General features: G+C 50.2%; 1 protein-coding gene across 1 annotated transcript; it reads right to left on the bottom strand.

Annotated features, from left to right (window-relative positions):
* Positions 1-1,523: 1,523 nt before the first annotated feature.
* Positions 1,524-17,113, bottom strand: march4l (membrane-associated ring finger (C3HC4) 4, like). Its single transcript, XM_042314902.1, has 4 exons — positions 15,452-17,113; positions 4,707-4,862; positions 2,960-3,152; positions 1,524-2,644 (listed from the first exon to the last, which is right to left on the bottom strand). The coding sequence occupies exons 1-4, from the start codon at positions 15,956-15,958 to the stop codon at positions 2,154-2,156; spliced, it is 1,347 nt and encodes a 448-aa protein (XP_042170836.1). The 5' UTR covers positions 15,959-17,113; the 3' UTR covers positions 1,524-2,153.
* Positions 17,114-18,853: the final 1,740 nt, after the last annotated feature.

The raw sequence follows: 18,853 nt of genomic DNA, 5'->3' as shown, positions 1-18,853 counted from the left end.
CTGCTCTTCAGTTTTCACTCCAACAACACCCTCTGCTGCTCTTCAGTTTTCACTCCAACAACACCCTCTGCTGCTCTTCAGTTTTCACTCCAACAACACCCTCTGCTGCTCTTCAGTTTTCACTTCAACAACACCCTCTGCTGCTCTTCAGTTTTCACTCCAACAACACCCTCTGCTGCTCTTCAGTTTTCACTCCAACAACACCCTCTGCTGCTCTTCAATTTTCACTCCAACAACACCCTCTGCTGCTCTTCAGTTTTCACTTCAACAACACCCTCTGCTGCTCTTCACTTTTCACTCAGGCTACTTGCTGTCACACATGAAGCCCTTTTACTGCCATTGGTGGTGTTATCAAAGATCATATGGATTCACTTCTCATAGAGATGCCAACCTGTACTAAAATGGATGGACCTGACAGGAGAGACAGGGTTTTGAGTCAAATCCATTTCAACCTGCTCACTGTGTTCTACTAGAGACACATCATGATTTAACCTTTGTGTTTATAAATGACTCTGGGAAGACGTAAAACTGTTTATAAATGACTCTGGGAAGATGTAAAGCTGTTTATAAATGACTCTGGGAAGATGTAAAGCTGTTTATAAATGACTCTGGGAAGATGTAAAGCTGTTTTATAAATGACTCTGGGAAGATGTAAAGCTGTTTTATAAATGACTCTGGGAAGATGTAAAGCTGTTTATAAATGACTCTGGGAAGATGTAAAGCTGTTTATAAATGACTCTGGGAAGATGTAAAACTGTTTATAAATGACTCTGGGAAGATGTAAAACTGTTTATAAATGACTCTGGGAAGATGTAAAGCTGTTTATAAATGACTCTGGGAAGATGTAAAGCTGTTTATAAATGACTCTGGGAAGATGTAAAGCTGTTTATAAATGACTCTGGGAAGATGTAAAGCTGTTTATAAATGACTCTGGGAAGATGTAAAGCTGTTTATAAATGACTCTGGGAAGATGTAAAGCTGTTTATAAATGACTCTGGGAAGATGTAAAGCTGTTTTATAAATGACTCTGGGAAGATGTAAAGCTGTTTATAAATGACTCTGGGAAGATGTAAAGCTGTTTATAAATGACTCTGGGAAGATGTAAAACTGTTTATAAATGACTCTGGGAAGATGTAAAGCTGTTTATAAATGACTCTGGGAAGATGTAAAGCTGTTTATAAATGACTCTGGGAAGACGTAAAGCTGTTTATAAATGACTCTGGGAAGATGTAAAGCTGTCTGTGATGCCTCTGCCATGTCTCAGAGTTGACAGGAAGGAATCATATTCCAATATGAATAATTCAACTGTTAATGTGTTACCACATACTTTAGGCTACTCCAAACTAACCACGGGTCAGTGGCGTACAAGTCAAGCTCTTCAGAAGGAGACGGCTTGTGTTTTGTATTGAAACTTGTCTGCATCCCAAATAGCAACCTGTTCCCTGTGCAGTCCACTAGTTTTGACCAGGGCCCATCAGGTTCTGGTCTAAAGTAGTGCACTATGTAGGGAATAGGGTGCCATTTGGGATGCAGACAGAATTGTCATTGTGAACAGCTAATGTAAGAAGGTATTGGTGTTAAGGACTGTCACTGTTCTGAACTGTGCTCCTGTCTGTCATCATAGTAATTAGAAAGGTCTATTTATCCTGACTGTGAGGACTGCAGCTTCCTGACAGGAGTGATGCTCCAGGCTACATAGTAGATCACATCAGATCAGTGCCATCTATCACAGCTCCCTCTAAGCAGAGTCCTATATATATATAGAGAGAAATGGCTCTGCCTCACACATCCTTCCTGCTACATCAGACCACCACACACAGTTCTGGAAATCTCGTTTTATTACATCAAGGCTGTCAAAACACAGGAAACTGGCAAATCTCTCCCTCTCTTGCCCTCCACCTCTCCATCCTCACCCCCTGTCCATCGTCCCCCCCTCACTCATACTCTACTCCTCACCCATACTCTACCCCTCACCCACACTCTACCTCTCACCCACACTCTACCCCTCACCCACACTCCCCCTCACCCAAATCTCTGTGAAGCAGCAGCAATGTCTCCCAGTCCTCCATTCAAACTCCAAAACGAGGCCACACACCCCTCTCTCTCTTATGTCGGTTGTTGTAACATAACAAAGTTAGGCCTCAGTTGAAGCCTCAGACCGTAGTGACTCTCATGACCAGCTCCCGGCTGCTGTTGCTGGGCTGCGGAGGCTGGGGATGGACTTGAGTGGGGCGGGGCTCCTGCTGCGTTGTCCAGAGGTGCTGGGTGAGCAGGTGGAGGATGTTGTACGCACAGTGGTGGTCTGGCAGGGATGGTGGCCCCTGCTCCGACATTGAGTCCTGCGTCGTCACTGTCGTCAGGCTGGCGGTTGCAGCTGTGGCCACGGTGTAGCCAGGCGCGGAGGCGGCCACCGCGGCCATGAGTGAGGAGGTGGAGGGGGAGACCATGTCATCCCCCGGCTCTGCCCCGGGAGGAGCACTCGTCCTGGGGTTGGGCAGGGCCAGGTGCCTGGGCATGAGCCTGGATCTCTGGTGGTCCTCAGTGTCTCTGATCTTGTCGTAGTTGAGCACCTTCCACTGCTGGTTCACTGCCTGCCAGCGGTTAAAGATCCGGAACACTGAGGGGCCTTCATGGACGATCAGCGCTTGAACGAGAGAGAAGAAGAGGGGGAGGTTGTCAGTTACACATGAATACATCCTGAATCCAACATGTTGGTAGTGTTGGTTAATCACACAGTGAGTCCTCCAGAGCTCTGTCTGGGGAGTCATATGTCCCACCTCAAGTGTCCTGATTGGAGAAGAGTGAATGAAGGAAGAGGAGAGGAGGGAGGTGTATTCCATAGGGGACCACGTTGCAAACAAGTAGAATCCCCTGGGTTGTCTATCTTTTCCCCCCAATAAATCAACCAAGGAAGAAGAGGAAGAGGAGGAGGAGGAGTTCCTCTGTGTGCCGGCCTCACCGATGCAGACGAGGTCCATGAATCCGTACATGGCGTAGCAGATCTGGAAGAGCAGGTCCTGGCGCTGCCACTTGGCCGAGGGGCTGAGGGAGGACCACACCAGCCAGGAGATAGAGGACATGAGGAACAGGCTGCCCAGCACGGCCGCTGCTATCTGGACCTTCTCTATCACTGTCAGAGAGATGGCCTGCCACTGGGGGAGAGAAGGGGGAGAGGGAGGAGGAGGGAGGGGAGAGGGAGGAGGAGGAAGGGGGAGAGGGAGGATGAGGGAGAGGGAGGAGGAGGAGGAAGGGGGAGAGGGAGGAGGAGGAGGAAGGGGGGAGAGGAGGGAGAGGGAGGAGGAGGAGGAAGGGGGAGAGGGAGGAGAGGAGGAGGAAGAGGAGGAGGAAGGGGGAGAGGGGGAGAGGGAGGAGGAAGGGGGAGGGGAGGAGGAGGAGGGAGGAGGGGGAGAGGGAGGAGGAGGGGGAGAGGGAGGAGGGGGAGGGGAGGAGGAGGAAGAGGGAGGGGAGGATGAGGAAGGGGGAGAGGGAGGATGAGGGAGAGGGGAGGAGGAGGAAGGGGGAGAGGGAGGAGGAGGAGGACGAGGGAGAGGGAGGAGGAGGGGGAGAGGGAGGAGAAGGGGGGAGAGGGAGGAGGAGGGAGGAGGGGGAGAGGGAGGAGGAGGGAGGGGGAGAGGGAGGAGGAGGGAGGGGGGGGAGGGAGGAGGAGGGAGGAGGGGGAGGGAGGAGGAGGGAGAGGGAGGAGGAGGGAGAGGGAGGAGGAAGGGGGAGAGGGGGAGGGGAGGAGGAAGGGGGAGAGGGAGGAGGAGGGAGGGGGAGAGGGAGGAGGGGGAGAGGGAGAGGAGGAGGGGAGGAGGAGGAGGGGGAGAGGAAGGGGGAGAGGGAGGAGGAGGAGGGAGAGGGAGGAGGAGGAGGGAGAGGGAGGAGGAAGGGGGAGAGGGGGAGAGGGAGGAGGAAGGGGGAGATGGAGGAGGAGGGAGGGGGAGAGGGAGGAGGAGGGAGGAGGGGGAGAGGGAGGAGGGGGAGGGGGGGGGAGGGGGAGAGAAGGAAGGCAGGGGGAGAGAAGGAAGCAAGGAGGGAGGGAGAGAAGGAAGGAAGGGGAGGGGGAGAGAAGGGGAGAGAAGGAGAGAAGGAGGGAGGGGAGAGAAGGAGAGGGAGGGGGAGAGGGAGGAGGAGGGAGGGGGAGGGGGGGAGAGAAGGAAGGCAGGGGGAGAGAAGGAAGCAAGGAGGGAGGGAGAGAAGGAAGGGGAGGGGGAGAGGGGGAGAGAAGGAGAGAAGGAGGGAGGGGAGAGAAGGAGGGAGGGGAGAGGGAGGGGAGGGGGAGAGAAGGAGAGGGAGGGGGAGAGGGAGAGGAGGGAGGGGGAGGAGGAGGGAGGGGGAGGGGGAGGAGGAGGGAGGGGAGGCGGAGGCGGAGGGAGGGAGGGGGGGAGAGGGAGGAGGAGGGAGGGGGAGAGGGAGGAGGAGGGAGGGGGAGAGGAGGAGGGAGGGAGAGAAGGAAGGAAGGAGAGGGGGAGAGAAGGGGGGAGAAGGAGGGAGGGGAGAGAAGGAGGGCGGGGGAGAGGGAGGAAAAGAGAGTACATCATCATCATCCCATACTATTCATACACACTATACACTAGTATTAACCCTCTCTCTCTCTGCAGTGCTGTGTGATATATACCCAATTAGAGCTCTCCTCTTCATCCCCTAAAACCCTCCCCCCTGACTCAAGTCCAAGAGCTGGCGAGTCCCATCTCAGCTGTCCCTACCTGGAGCGGGTTATTGGTGCTGATGGCTACCACGTGGTACTTGTAGTAGCAGAGCTCACAGCTCCAGGAGCCCCTCTCACTGATCCACTTGATGAGGCAGGGCTCATGGGTGCAGCGGACAGACCCACTGCAGCGACACGGGCTCAGCAGCTCCCCCTGTGGGACACAAAGGAAAATGCTGCTATTGGTTTGTCTAACAGTGAGCCAGCTGAGTGTCGGCCAGGATGCTGACCAATGATTTACATACACGTTGGATGACTGACAGGGGGCGCTGCATTGAAGCCATCGCCCCTCCATCTTGACACTCTGACACAGGTGTCAAAAATATTTTGGAATCTAAAGAAATGCATGTATTAATGTCTACATTAGTTTTAGCCATGTTTATTCTACTACAGCCTTATTGCAGACTTTTAAATGATATTATGTGAGATAAACATATCATATATCAAAACGTTTCCTTAAAGTATATATTTGTAACATGACTAATGTTACTGTCCACACTAAAACAACAAATACTTATATACATGTCATTTTGTCCTTGAAACATTCCATTGAAATAGTGTAGAATTCCATTCATTCTTATGGACGTGTGTTCCTACTGGGGAGCACCAATATGGCCGACACATGGCTTCAAAGCCTCTCATTGGCCAATACGCAGCATCAGTAATGCAGGGTTTATATACATAATTGGCGCTGCCACAGGGTTAATCTGGCACCATATTCTCTATATAGTGCATCACTTTTAGCCAGAGCAGGAGTAGTGAAAAATGTAGGGAATAGGGAGCCATTTTGGACGGAGCCACGTTATCTCTACATGTCCTGTGCACCACAGCTCTGGAGAACGGTTGATCTGGAGCCTTGTCTCTAGAGATACCAGTAACGTGCCCTTCAGTTCTACACCCACAGCTCTGGAGAACGGTTGATCTGGAGCCTTGTCTCTAGAGATACCAGTAACGCGCCCTTCAGTTCTACACCCACAGCTCTGGAGAACGGTTGATCTGGAGCCTTGTCTCTAGAGATACCAGTAACGTGCCCTTCAGTTCTACACCCACAGCTCTGGAGAACGGTCGATCTGGAGCCTTGTCTCTAGAGATACCAGTAACGTGCCCTTCAGTTCTACACCCACAGCTCTGGAGAACGGTCGATCTGGAGCCTTGTCTCTAGAGATACCAGTAACGTGCCCTTCAGTTCTGCACCTACAGCTCTGGAGAACGGTTGATCTGGAGCCTTGTCTCTAGAGATACCAGTAACGCGCCCTTCAGTTCTGCACCTACATGTCCCCACTGACTCTGTATCTGTCACAGTGTGGATTCTACAGCGTGTTTCCTCCAGACAGATAGACAGGGCTGTGGTTTCTGCTTTCTTACCTCCCAAAGCTCATGTAATCTGTTTGAACAGAGACCTCCTCAGAGATGAATCCTTAACGCTCTTATCTTGTTATGTGTGAAAGTTTGTGTGTGTAGTGCGTGTGTGTGAGCGTGTGTGTGAGCGTGTGTGTGTGAGCGTGTGTGTGTGAGCGTGTGTGTGAGCGTGTGTGTGTGAGCGTGTGTGATTCTCACATCAGTGCGTTCTACCGTGAACTTGTCATTTATAATCCTCTCAGAGAGAGTGATAGAGATTTATCAGCTCAGTGAGAGAAAGTGAGAGAGAGTGAGATGACACGTTGGTGTGTGACACTCATTAAAAAGCGTATTTTTATCATCAGTATTACCAATATAATGTATTTATTCTGGTTCCAGACATCTCACAGCTACCATGGTTATCATGACCAGGCCACATCCTCTCTGGTTCCAGACATCTCACAGTTACCATGGTTATCATGACCAGGCCACATCCTCTCTGGTTCCAGACATCTCACAGTTACCATGGTTATCATGACCAGGCCACATCCTCTCTGGTTCCAGACATCTCACAGTTACCATGGTTATCATGACCAGGCCACATCCTCTCTGGTTCCAGACATCTCACAGTTACCATGGTTATCATGACCAGGCCACATCCTCTCTGGTTCCAGACATCTCACAGCTACCATGGTTATCATGACCAGGCCACATCCTCTCTGGTTCTAGACATCTCACAGCTACCATGGTTATCATGACCAGGCCACATCCTCTCTGGTTCCAGACATCTCACAGTTACCATGGTTGTCATGACCAGGCCACATCCTCTCTGGTTCCAGACATCTCACAGTTACCATGGTTATCATGACCAGGCCACATCCTCTCTGGTTCCAGACATCTCACAGTTACCATGGTTATCATGACCAGGCCACATCCTCTCTGGTTCCAGACATCTCACAGCTACCATGGTTATCATGACCAGGCCACATCCTCTCTGGTTCTAGACATCTCACAGCTACCATGGTTATCATGACCAGGCCACATCCTCTCTGGTTCCAGACATCTCACAGTTACCATGGTTGTCATGACCAGGCCACATCCTCTCTGGTTCCAGACATCTCACAGTTACCATGGTTGTCATGACCAGGCCACATCCTCTCTGGTTCCAGACATCTCACAGTTACCATGGTTATCATGACCAGGCCACATCCTCTCTGGTTCCAGACATCTCACAGTTACCATGGTTATCATGACCAGGCCACATCCTCTCTGGTTCCAGACATCTCACAGCTACCATGGTTATCATGACCAGGCCACATCCTCTCTGGTTCTAGACATCTCACAGCTACCATGGTTATCATGACCAGGCCACATCCTCTCTGGTTCCAGACATCTCACAGTTACCATGGTTGTCATGACCAGGCCACATCCTCTCTGGTTCCAGACATCTCACAGTTACCATGGTTGTCATGACCAGGCCACATCCTCTCTGGTTCCAGACATCTCACAGTTACCATGGTTATCATGACCAGGCCACATCCTCTCTGGTTCCAGACATCTCACAGTTACCATGGTTATCATGACCAGGCCACATCCTCTCTGGTTCCAGACATCTCACAGCTACCATGGTTATCATGACCAGGCCACATCCTCTCTGGTTCCAGACATCTCACAGCTACCATGGTTATCATGACCAGGCCACATCCTCTCTGGTTCTAGACATCTCACAGCTACCATGGTTATCATGACCAGGCCACATCCTCTCTGGTTCCAGACATCTCACAGTTACCATGGTTGTCATGACCAGGCCACATCCTCTCTGGTTCCAGACATCTCACAGTTACCATGGTTGTCATGACCAGGCCACATCCTCTCTGGTTCCAGACATCTCACAGTTACCATGGTTATCATGACCAGGCCACATCCTCTCTGGTTCCAGACATCTCAGTTACCATGGTTATCATGACCAGGCCACATCCTCTCTGGTTCCAGACATCTCACAGTTACCATGGTTATCATGACCAGGCCACATCCTCTCTGGTTCCAGACATCTCACAGCTACCATGGTTATCATGACCAGGCCACATCCTCTCTGGTTCCAGACATCTCACAGCTACCATGGTTATCATGACCAGGCCACATCCTCTCTGGTTCCAGACATCTCACAGTTACCATGATTATCATGACCAGGCCACATCCTCTCTGGTTCCAGACATCTCACAGTTACCATGGTTATCATGACCAGGCCAAATCCTCTCTGGTTCCAGACATCTCACAGTTACCATGGTTATCATGACAAGGCCACATCCTCTCTGGTTCCAGACATCTCACAGTTACCATGATATCATGACCAGGCCAAATCCTCTCTGGTTCCAGACATCTCACAGTTACCATGGTTATCATGACCAGGCCACATCCTCTCTGGTTCCAGACATCTCACAGTTACCATGGTTATCATGACCAGGCCAAATCCTCTCTGGTCAGATGAATCCTTTACCAGGATCTTCTCTAATAAGAAGCAGGATCAACTATTTAAAGGGTCAGTAGTGATGGTGGGTAGTCTTAAATCTGCCAGGCATACCATATCCAGGCTCAAATGTTGTTTTTCCTATGGACCATGCAACCTCTTTTATTAGAGAGAGATACAGACACACGGAGAGAGACACAGAGAGAGACACAGGGAGAGAGAGACACAGAGCGAGACACAGAGAGAGACACACAGAGACACAGAGAGAGATATGCAGAGAGAGAGACACACAGACACACAGAGAGAGATATGCAGAGAGAGAGACAGAGAGAGAGACACACAGAGACACACAGAGAGAGAGACACAGCGAGAGAGACATAGCGAGAGACACAGAGAGACACACATAGAGAGAGACATAGAGAGACACACAGAGACACACAGAGAGAGAGACACAGCGAGAGAGACATAGCGAGAGACACAGAGAGAGAGACATAGAGAGAGACACAGAGAGAGACACAGAGCGAGACACAGAGAGAGACACAGAGAGAGACACAGAGAGAGAGACAGAGAGAGAGAGACACAGAGAGAGAGACACAGAGAGAGACACAGAGAGAGACACAGAGAGCGAGACAGAGAGACACACAGAGACACACAGAGAGAGATACGCAGAGAGAGAGACACAGAGCGAGACACAGAGAGACACAGAGAGAGAGAGACACAGAGCGAGACACAGAGAGAGACAGAGAGAGAGAGACACAGAGCGAGACACAGAGATACGCAGAGAGAGAGACACAGAGAGACACAGAGAGACACAGAGAGACACAGAGAGACACAGAGAGACACAGAGAAAGACAGAGAGACAGAGGGAGACACAGAGACACACAGAGAGACAAAGAGACACAGAGAGACACACAGAGAAACACAGAGAGGGTGGAAGCAGCCTTTCAAGAAGGTCATTCTCTTGCTTTCATGTTTCAGTTGTTAACACAAACACCCAGAAGAGCACTTTTCTAAAGCCAAACATCTATAATGACATCTCTCCTGTTCCTTTCTTCAGAGAAAGACAGGCAATTATCTAGACTCAATTTCACACTATCTATGTAATACAAACAGGTGGATACTACACAATAAAGACATAGAAAAGCTGGCCCTGGCTGGCAGATAAATGTATGTGTACCCAGTGCAGCCTGTTGTCTGGTAGTTAGGCTACAACAATGTGAGATGAAAAGAGGTCTGAACTGGTACGTTGGTTATCCAACCTAATTCAACCTAAACCGCCCGGGGAACCAACTGTCCTGTACTGTCTGTGACAGGAATCAGACTAGCAGAGTAGGTTCAACAAGTGTCTGAAACAGGGTTTACATTCAATAACATATTAGACTAGGCTGAGTGAGAGAGGGGGAGGAGGGGATGGGGGAGAGAGGGAGAGAGAGAGGGGAGGAGAGAGAGGGGGGAGAGAGAGAGGAGAGAGGGGGGAGAGAGAGAGAGGGGGAGAAGAGGGGGAGGGAGGAGAGAGAGAGAGGGAGGAGGAGAGAGAGGGTGGAGGAGGGAGAGGAGGGGGGAGGAGAGGAGCGGTCGGGAGGAGAGAGAGGGGGAGAGAGAGGAGAGAGGGGGAGGAGAGAGAGAGGGGTGGGGAGAGAGAGGGAGGGGGGTCGGGAGGAGAGAGAGAGGAGGTCGGGGAGAGAGAGAGAGAGAGAGGAGAGAGAGGGGGGAGGAGAGAGGGAGGGAGAGAGAGGAGAGGAGGGAGGAGGAGAGGGAGAGGAGGGAGGAGGAGAGAGAGAGGGAGGGAGGAGAGAGAAGGGGTGGAGGAGAGAGAGGGGAGGAGGGAGAGAGAGAGAGGGGGGGAGGAGAGAGAGAGGGGGAGGAGAGAGAGAGGAGGGAGGAGAGAGAAGGGGTGGAGGAGAGAGAGGAGGGAGGAGAGAGAGAGGGGGGAGGAGAGAGAGAGGTCGGGAGGAGGTCGAGAGGAGAGAGAGGGGGAGGAGAGAGAGAGGTCGGGAGGAGAGAGAGAGGTCGGGAGGAGAGAGAGAGGGGAGGAGAGAGAGAGGTCGGGAGGAGAGAGAGAGAGAGAGAGAGGGGGGAGAGAGAGGGGGGAGGAGAGAGGGGGAGAGAGAGGAGGGAGGAGAGGGGAGGGGGAGGAGAGAGAGAGAGAGAGAGGAGGAGAGAGAGAGAGAGGAGGGAGGAGAGAGAGAGAGGGAGGAGAGAGAGGGGGAGAGGGAGGGAGGGGGGGGGAGAGGAGGAGGGAGGAGAGAGAGAGGAGGGAGGAGAGAGAGAGGAGGGAAGAGAGAGAGAGAGGGAGGGAGGAGAGAGAGAGGGAGGGAGAGAGAGAGAGGAGGAGAGAGAGAGAGGGAGGAGGGAGAGAGGAGGGAGGAGAGAGGAGAGAGGGAGGGAGGAGGAGGGAGGAGAGAGGAGGGAGGGAGAGAGAGGAGGGAGGAGAGAGAGGAGGAGGGAGGAGAGAGAGGAGGAGGGGAGGAGAGAGAGGTCGGGAGGAGAGAGAGGGGGGAGAGGGGGAGGAGAGAATATGAATGAATAGGAGACCTTTCAGATTGACAGACAGCATCACTGGTTCTCCTGAATGTGTTTTATTTCCTCCTCCTGCTCCCAGACTGAGCCAAAGCTTTAACACACTCTTTATACTGAGGATGCAGCTCAAATGGCACCCTAGGGGCCACCTTATGGGCCCTGGTCTAAAGTAGTGCACTAGATAGCAACTAGGGTGCCATTTGGGACACATAATAATTTATCCTCAGCGCCAAAAAGCTTTCAGCAGCCTGCCACCCAGAGACAGGCTGACTGCAACTACCACTCCAGGCAGTAGTGTTCTATAATGTGATGTCATTTAGAGCAGAGAGAGAGAGAGATGCTCTGTAATGTTCTCCAACGGGCATCATCAGACACTAGACTAGTGTCTCCCTAAATGTCAACACAGGGACAGACCATGAGGATGTCTTCATCACTGAGAGACTGGGTGAAGATGGGGCAAATTCAGGGGTCTTCAACTTTTTTTTATGCAAGGACCCCCGCCCAGGCAAACTGGCGACCCAGAGACCACCGCCCAGGCAAACCGGCGACCCAGGGACCACCGCCCAGGCAAACCGGCGACCCAGGAACCCCCACCCAGGCAAACCGGTGAACCATGGACCTCCGCCCAGGCAAACCGGTGAACCATGGACCCCGCCCAGGCAAACCGGTGAACCAGGGACCCCCACCCAGGCACACCGGTGAACCATGGATCCCCGCCCAGGCGAACCGGTGAACCATGGATCCCCCCAGGCAAACCGGTGAACCATGGACCCCCCCAGGCAAACCGGTGAACCATGGATCCCCGCCCAGGCAAACCGGTGAACCATGGATCCCCGCCCAGGCAAACCGGTGAACCATGGATCCCCGCCCAGGCAAACCAGTGAACCATGGATCCCCGCCCAGGCAAACCGGTGAACCATGGATCCCCGCTCAGGCAAACCAGTGAACCAGCACCCCCATCATATGTTTGCAAAAGATATATATGTTCACGACTTGTCTTATCATCAGGTGAATGACAAGGTTCAGTCATCAACATTTTGAAATGAATAGATTTGGTAGATGGTTTTATATGATTTTGACCTCCCACATTATAACAGGAAGTGGAACTCTACCTATTAGCTAGGCAGGTCACTCCAAACACGAATAGCTAATAGCAGCTGTTTCGCTGGTTAAACAGAGGTGAGCCATGTGTTGGCCAAAATCTGTCAAGAAAGCTTACCAGCAGCCAGCGGCAGCCGCGGTGCTTTTTCAAAGCTTATGTCCGCGCTGCTCAGCCCAGGCGTTGCTGACGCATGTCGGCTCTAACAACGCCTGGATAGATATTTAACTATCAGCTAATCGCATCATATGTTACAGCAACATGTGCCCTACAGCACTGTTGATAACGTGGCACGCAGCCATTGGTTGATGCATGCAAAGTCTGAGCAGGGGAGCGCGACCATTGGTTGATACTTCAGTGAATGTCATTTGCTCAATATTATGAGTTGAGAAATAAATTTGACATCATTATATTATATGCTCATCTTTTCTACTGTAGGTATGTAATTCAAAAGGTGTTTATCTTGTTGTTGTTAGCGATATTCATAACAACTATTAAATAGCTAAAAATGTAAATCCCCTTTTAAAAAATATACATTTTCACGGACCCCTGCAGAACCACGGACCCTGGGTTGAATACCCCTGGGCTAGTTGATGCACAGGACTAGGCCACAAATTAAAGGAGGAGGAGCAGGAGGGGGAGGAGGAGGAGGAGCAGGAGGATTAGGAGGAGGAGGAGGAGCAGGAAGAGGAGGAGGAGGAGCAGGAGGAGGAGGAGGAGGAGGAGGGGAGGAGGAGGATTAGGAGGAGGAGGATTAGGAGGAGGATTAGGAGGAGGAGGATTAGGAGGTGGAGGAGGATTAGGAGGAGGAGGAGGATTAGGAGGAGCAGGAGGATTAGGAGGAGGAGGAGGTGGAGGAGGAGGAGGAGGAGGAGGATTAGGAGGAGGAGGAGCAGGAGGAGGAGGAGGAGGAGGAGGAGGAGGAGGAGGAGGAGGAGGAGGAGGAGGAGGGGGAGGAGGAGGAGGAGGATTAGGAGGAGGAGCAGGAGGAGGAGGAGGTGGAGGAGGATTAGGAGGAGGAGGAGGAGGAGGAGGAGGAGGAGCAGGAGGATGAGGAGCAGGAGGAGGAGGAGGAGCAGGAGGAGGAGGAGCAACCCCATTGACTTCCTTAGAGGTGAGAGGATCAGGATGTGAAAGGTATGTGCAGCACATTCACCATGTTGGCCCTGATGCACCAGCACCTATTCAATCATCAACCCACCTTCACACTGAATTGTCTACGTGGGCCGGATACTTTGCAAATGGGAGTTTTTCTGAGTCAGGTAATCCAAGGCCATGTGGCCCTAGCTACACTCCCTGGCCGGATCTCAATATTCTAAAGTAGTGTCCTTTCCTTTCCCTCTCCTTGGCTCCATCTGATGATATCAAAGAGCAGGACAGGTGGAAAGCAAACACCTGCAACTGGAGATTTTAGGAGAGGAATCTCCTTTAGACTATTGAGATGTACCCTGTGTTACTTGAATCCACTACTTCCCCAGGTCTTCCCTGTCATGTTCTGTTCCTGTCTCTTCTGTCTAAGACAGGTCTTCCTCTGTCATGTTCTGTTCCTGTCTCTTCTGTCTAAGACAGGGCTTCCTCTGTCATGTTCTGTTCCTGTCTCTTCTGTCTAAGACAGGGCTTCCTCTGTCATGTTCTGTTCCTGTCTCTTCTGTCTAAGACAGGGCTTCCTCTGTCATGTTCTGTTCAAGACAGGGCTTCCTGTCTCTGTTCCTGTCTGTTCTAACAGGGCTTCCTCTGTCATGTTCTGTTCCTGTCTCTTCTGTCTAAGACAGGGCTTCCTCTGTCATGTTCTGTCCCTGTCTCTTCTGTCTAAGACAGGGCTTCCCTGTCATGTTCTTTCCTCTGATGTTCTGTTCCTGTCTCTTCTGTCTAAGACAGGGCTTCCTCTGTCATGTTCTGTCCCTGTCTCTTCTAACAGGATCTCAACAGGGCTTCCTCTGTCATGTTCTGTTCCTGTCTGTTCTAACAGGGCTTCCTCTGTCATGTTCTGTTCCTGTCTGAAGACAGGGCTTCCTCTGATGTTCTGTTCCTGTCTGTTCTAACAGGGCTTCCTCTGTCATGTTCTGTTCCTGTCTCTTCTGTCTAAGACAGGGCTTCCTCTGTCATGTTCTGTTCCTGTCTCTTCTGTCAAGACAGGGCTTCCTCTGTCATGTTCTGTTCCTGTCTCTTCTGTCTAGACAGGGCTTCCTTCATGTTCTGTTCCTGTCTGTTCTAACAGGGCTTCCTCTGTCATGTTCTGTTCCTGTCTCTTCTAAGACAGGGCTTCCTCTGTCATGTTCTGTTCCTGTCTGTTCTAACAGGGCTTCCTCTGTCATGTTCTGTTCCTGTCTCTTCTGTCTAAGACAGGGCTTCCTGTCATGTTCTGTTCCTGTCTGTTCTAACAGGGCTTCCTCTGTCATGTTCTGTTCCTGTCTTCTGTCTAAGACAGGGCTTCCTCTGTCATGTTCTGTTCCTGTCTGTTCTAACAGGGCTTCTCTTCATGTTCTGTTCCTGTCTCTTCTGTCTAAGACAGGTCTTCCTCTGTCATGTTCTGTTCCTGTCTGTTCTAACAGGTCTTCCTCTGCCATGTTCTGTTCCTATCTCTTCTGTCTAAGACAGGGCTTCCTCTGTCATGTTCTGTTCCTGTCTCTTCTGTCTAAGACAGGGCTTCCTCTGTCATGTTCTGTCCCTGTCTCTTCTGTCTAAGACAGGGCTTCCTCTGTCATGTTCTGTCCCTGTCTCTTCTGTCTAAGACAGGGCTTCCTCTGTCATGTTCTGTCCCTGTCTCTTCTGTCTAAGACAGGGCTTCCTCTGTCATGTTCTGTCCCTGTCTCTTCTGTCTAAGACAGGTCTTCCTCTGTCATGTTCTGTCCCTGTCTCTTCTAACAGGTCTTCCTCTGTCATGTTCTGTTCCTGTCTCTTCTGTCTAAGACAGGGCTTCCTCTGTCATGTTCTGTTCCTGTCTCTTCTGTCTAAGACAGGGCTTCCTCTGTCATGTTCTGTTCCTATCTCTTCTAAGACAGGGCTTGCTCTGTGAATTCTAGTACTCCTACCTTTTACATAGCCATGGGAAGTGAGTAAGTTAGAAAATCATTATTTCTGTTCTCAAGCATATAATTGCTCCTGTGTGCTTGGGATCCACAACATGCACAGTGTTGAGAGGGAGGGAGAAAGAAAGAGAGACAGAGAGAGAGAGAGAATTTTCCAGCCTTTCAGCTCCATTGTTTTTGAAACACTTTGAAAAACATCCTTGTTAGCAACAATTAGTCATATACAGTCAATGTCTGACTATAGGTCTACCTATATGTCTATCGTCTTGTCTACCTGTAAGGCCACTCACCTGTTCTGGACCTTGGAAACATATCCTGCACTGGGGAGTCCTAACACCACTGTCTGTGCGACTGTTCTGGGAGAATCTCTCCTCACACTTCTCTTTGGAGCAGTCCTCCTCGGAGCTGCCATAGTCCAGGGGTCCAGTCTGTCCCGTAGCATGCTGCCATTCCTCTGTCGCTTTAGGCTCGTTTGTCCCGGCAGAAGGAGGCTCTCCTGTCGGCGGGCCAGGGGTAGCATAACCATCCGCCTCTGGTGAAGGTGCACTCGCTGCAGAGTTGCTGTTGTCGATGGCAACATCAATGCCGATGCCGGACCCATTGCTGTCTGTGTATTGTTCGTTCATGGGGATGATCACCGGTGGCGGAGCCGGGACCGGCGGTCTGAGTAAGAAAACCTTCAGGTCACTGAACAAAACGCAACAGCGGCCTTTGGACATGCCCTGGCGGCGGAGCAGCATCGGTCTCCGGCTCAACAATCCCCAGCACCATACAACCACCCCGAGAGACAACAACATGTGTCTGTTTCTATAGGAGGATACAGGTGTAGATTTCTATTCAGAAACGTGCAGAGCACACGAAGAGAAAAGGAAAAGCTTACAGTTATTTCGTTGAGGATGATCGGAAAGAGGAGTCTCCTCTGTGGTGTATTTTCCAGTTGGGTTGAATGACATTCTTTCTCTCAACAGCTATTTTCAATTTAGCTCTGAATTCTAAACTCGAATCAGCCGGAATAAATCGAATGAGTTGGTGTGCGCGCACCACCACACATCATTTCTCAGCCTTGTCAGATAACCCTATCGTGCACTAGCCTTGGAGCTCGCTTATGCCTGTAACTAAGTAATTGCTCGGGTTACAGGAAAACCCTGACTACATATCAAACAAATAGATTTACCTGTCTCATATACCTGAGAGAAAACGGGCAGGCACATAGCTGAGCACCTTCCCATTTCAGTCCAATGGCATCACACACCGAATCTTGGGAACAAGACTGTACTATTGCGATCTTTTCATTCTTATTATCTAGCCTACTCTCCCGTTGCCCTTTATCAATCCTGTGTTGTAGCCTATCTGGTTCCATTAATGCAACAGCATTGTTTCTTTACGGCCCTTCTACCAACAATGTCCCATTACATGTTGTAATAACAGTCGCTATGTGGCCAGTGGTCCTTGATATAACCGCCACCCCCCACCCTGTTGACCAGGCGAGCCCTGTTTAAATCGTCCTTTCTCTATACTCTATCCTGATGGATGCTTTAAAGGTTATGTCCTCGGCTGCAGTCGAATATAGTTTCCACGGTAGTTTGCGTTCGTCGCCTGTCAATTCAACGGTCTGTCTGAGGAGGTTGAGGCTATTCCCACAACAAAAGCCTACAAGATCATTTAGGGATGTCACGAACATGCCCTGGGCTTCGCTTCCACAGAGCCTAACCTCCTACCGTCATTTTCTCTCACACGGAGCATCCTCTTTACAAGCGGGTAATCCACATATTTTAACGACATAACAGTGCTTTAATTCACCCCAAAACGGTTGGTGTCATGCCTTTGGGTCGACAGGAGCAGCGAAACCGGAGAGAAGTGGTTGATGTGGCCGTTGTCTCTGTGCTTTTGAAATCCATTCGACTCGATGGTTCTCTTCTCGCGGCGGGTTCAGCACCATTAAGGATGGGACAGCTCCCAGGCGCGGGCCCGTCTGGAACACCAGCGTGATGCAAGAAAGGGGGCGAGCATGGGCTGGCTCGTCTCATCTCGGATAGCAACAAGATAACATTTGGGATGAATGAGATGAAATAATAGATTAAACAAGAATCCCAAACAGATATAGTATTTGACAAAAACAGAATAATGTCAAACCTTGATTACATTGGGATAAGATCACACATCCCATTATTTGCGTGTGGGAAGACTTGGGAACAGATTTAATAAATACTTTATTTTATTGATGATTTTCTGGTGATTTTACAGTCTTTTATGTCCAACAACGAAAATGATATATAAACAATAAAAAAAAACATCTATTGGGGAAGGTAGGCTGTTCACATTTAGCAAACAAGTTGCTTAAACAGATACAAAAGATTTATGTATAGGTCTCCATTGGAGGTGCCTTATCATGCTATATGGGCTGTGGCTGTTGAATAATGCACAGCAGGCTATCCCCTATACACTAGGTATTTATATATTCTGGTCTGCCTAGTGTGCATAGTGCCACACTACAGCCTTCCCTGAACCTGCTGAACCCTGGCAGTAAGCGACAGTACACACACACACACACACACACACACACACACACACACACACACACACACACACACACACACACACACACACACACACACACACACACACACACACACACACACACACACACACACACACACACACACACACACACACACCAGTAGAGTTGAATTCTCTCCATCTCCTTTCTCTTCAACATGCGTCTGAAGAGACAAGTGAGCCAGTCTGAGTGAGCGTGGCCCAAATGACACCCTATTCCCTACATAGTGCACTACTTTTGACCAGAGCCCTATGAGCTATATAAGGAAAGGTGCCATTTGGGATGCAATCAGAGGAGTGGCCCACTCGCTGCTGCAGTTTCCCCCAGGCCCAGGGAAATATGTCACACTGTTGTAGGACTTCCCACCACCACTAGCATTAACCCCAAACAATTTACACTGTTCAAGAAACTTCTCTTAATCGCCTGTGTTCTCTCATCTCTCTCACTCATGCTCTCTCTCTCTCTCTCTGTCTCTCTCTCTCTCTCTGTCTCTGTCTCTCTCTCTGTCTCTCTCTCTCTCTCTCTGTCTCTCTCTGTCTCTCTCTCTCTCTGTCTCTCTCTCTGTCTCTCTCTCTCTCTCTCTCTGTCTCTCTCTCTCTCTCTCTCTCTGTCTCTCTCTGTCTCTCTCTCTCTCTGTCTCTCTCTCTCGACAATGCAGAACAATTATGATTCTTTATCAATACTGTATGTTTGACACTGCTTGCAATGGCCAGTGAGGTGTGAGGGTCATCCTATCTGTCATATGACATCAGTCATTGTTACATCACACAATCTGACCTCGGGGTGTAGGCTACTGTCAGTGTGACTTCCTGCTCTGTGATGGAATATGAGTGTCCCTCACCTACTGTAATGTAGCCTGTCAGTATCTCTATCTTTCTGATAATAAAAACAAGGACTTTTAAAGGGGAAATCTGTGATTGGTACATATATTTTTAGACTTCTAAATCAATGATATAGTATACACCCATTGATTCTTGAAGAATGTAACTTTTAATTGAGCTTAGTTCAAGTGTCGTACCCCTTCATAACCCAAAATATCAGCTTGTTTTACTCCATTGTTTGTAAACAATGTAATTTTAATCAATGTCAGACGAATGTGACATCTCCTTTTCTCTCTCTGAGCTGTCTGTGGTGC

This window comes from Oncorhynchus tshawytscha, unplaced genomic scaffold (assembly GCF_018296145.1).
Source record: "Oncorhynchus tshawytscha isolate Ot180627B unplaced genomic scaffold, Otsh_v2.0 Un_contig_7957_pilon_pilon, whole genome shotgun sequence".
Lineage (NCBI taxonomy): Eukaryota > Metazoa > Chordata > Actinopteri > Salmoniformes > Salmonidae > Oncorhynchus > Oncorhynchus tshawytscha.
This window is presented reverse-complemented; position numbering and strand designations above follow the sequence as displayed.

Coding starts and splice junctions, on each gene's coding strand:
- march4l (XM_042314902.1), bottom strand. CDS start 15,958: ATGTTGTTGTCTCTCGGGGTGGTTGTATGGTGCTGGGGATTGTTGAGC. Junction 4,863..15,451: donor GTTTCCAAGGTCCAGAACAG/GTGAGTGGCCTT, acceptor TGTGTCCCACAG/GGGGAGCTGCTGAGCCCGTG. Junction 3,153..4,706: donor GCACCAATAACCCGCTCCAG/GTAGGGACAGCT, acceptor TCTCTCCCCCAG/TGGCAGGCCATCTCTCTGAC.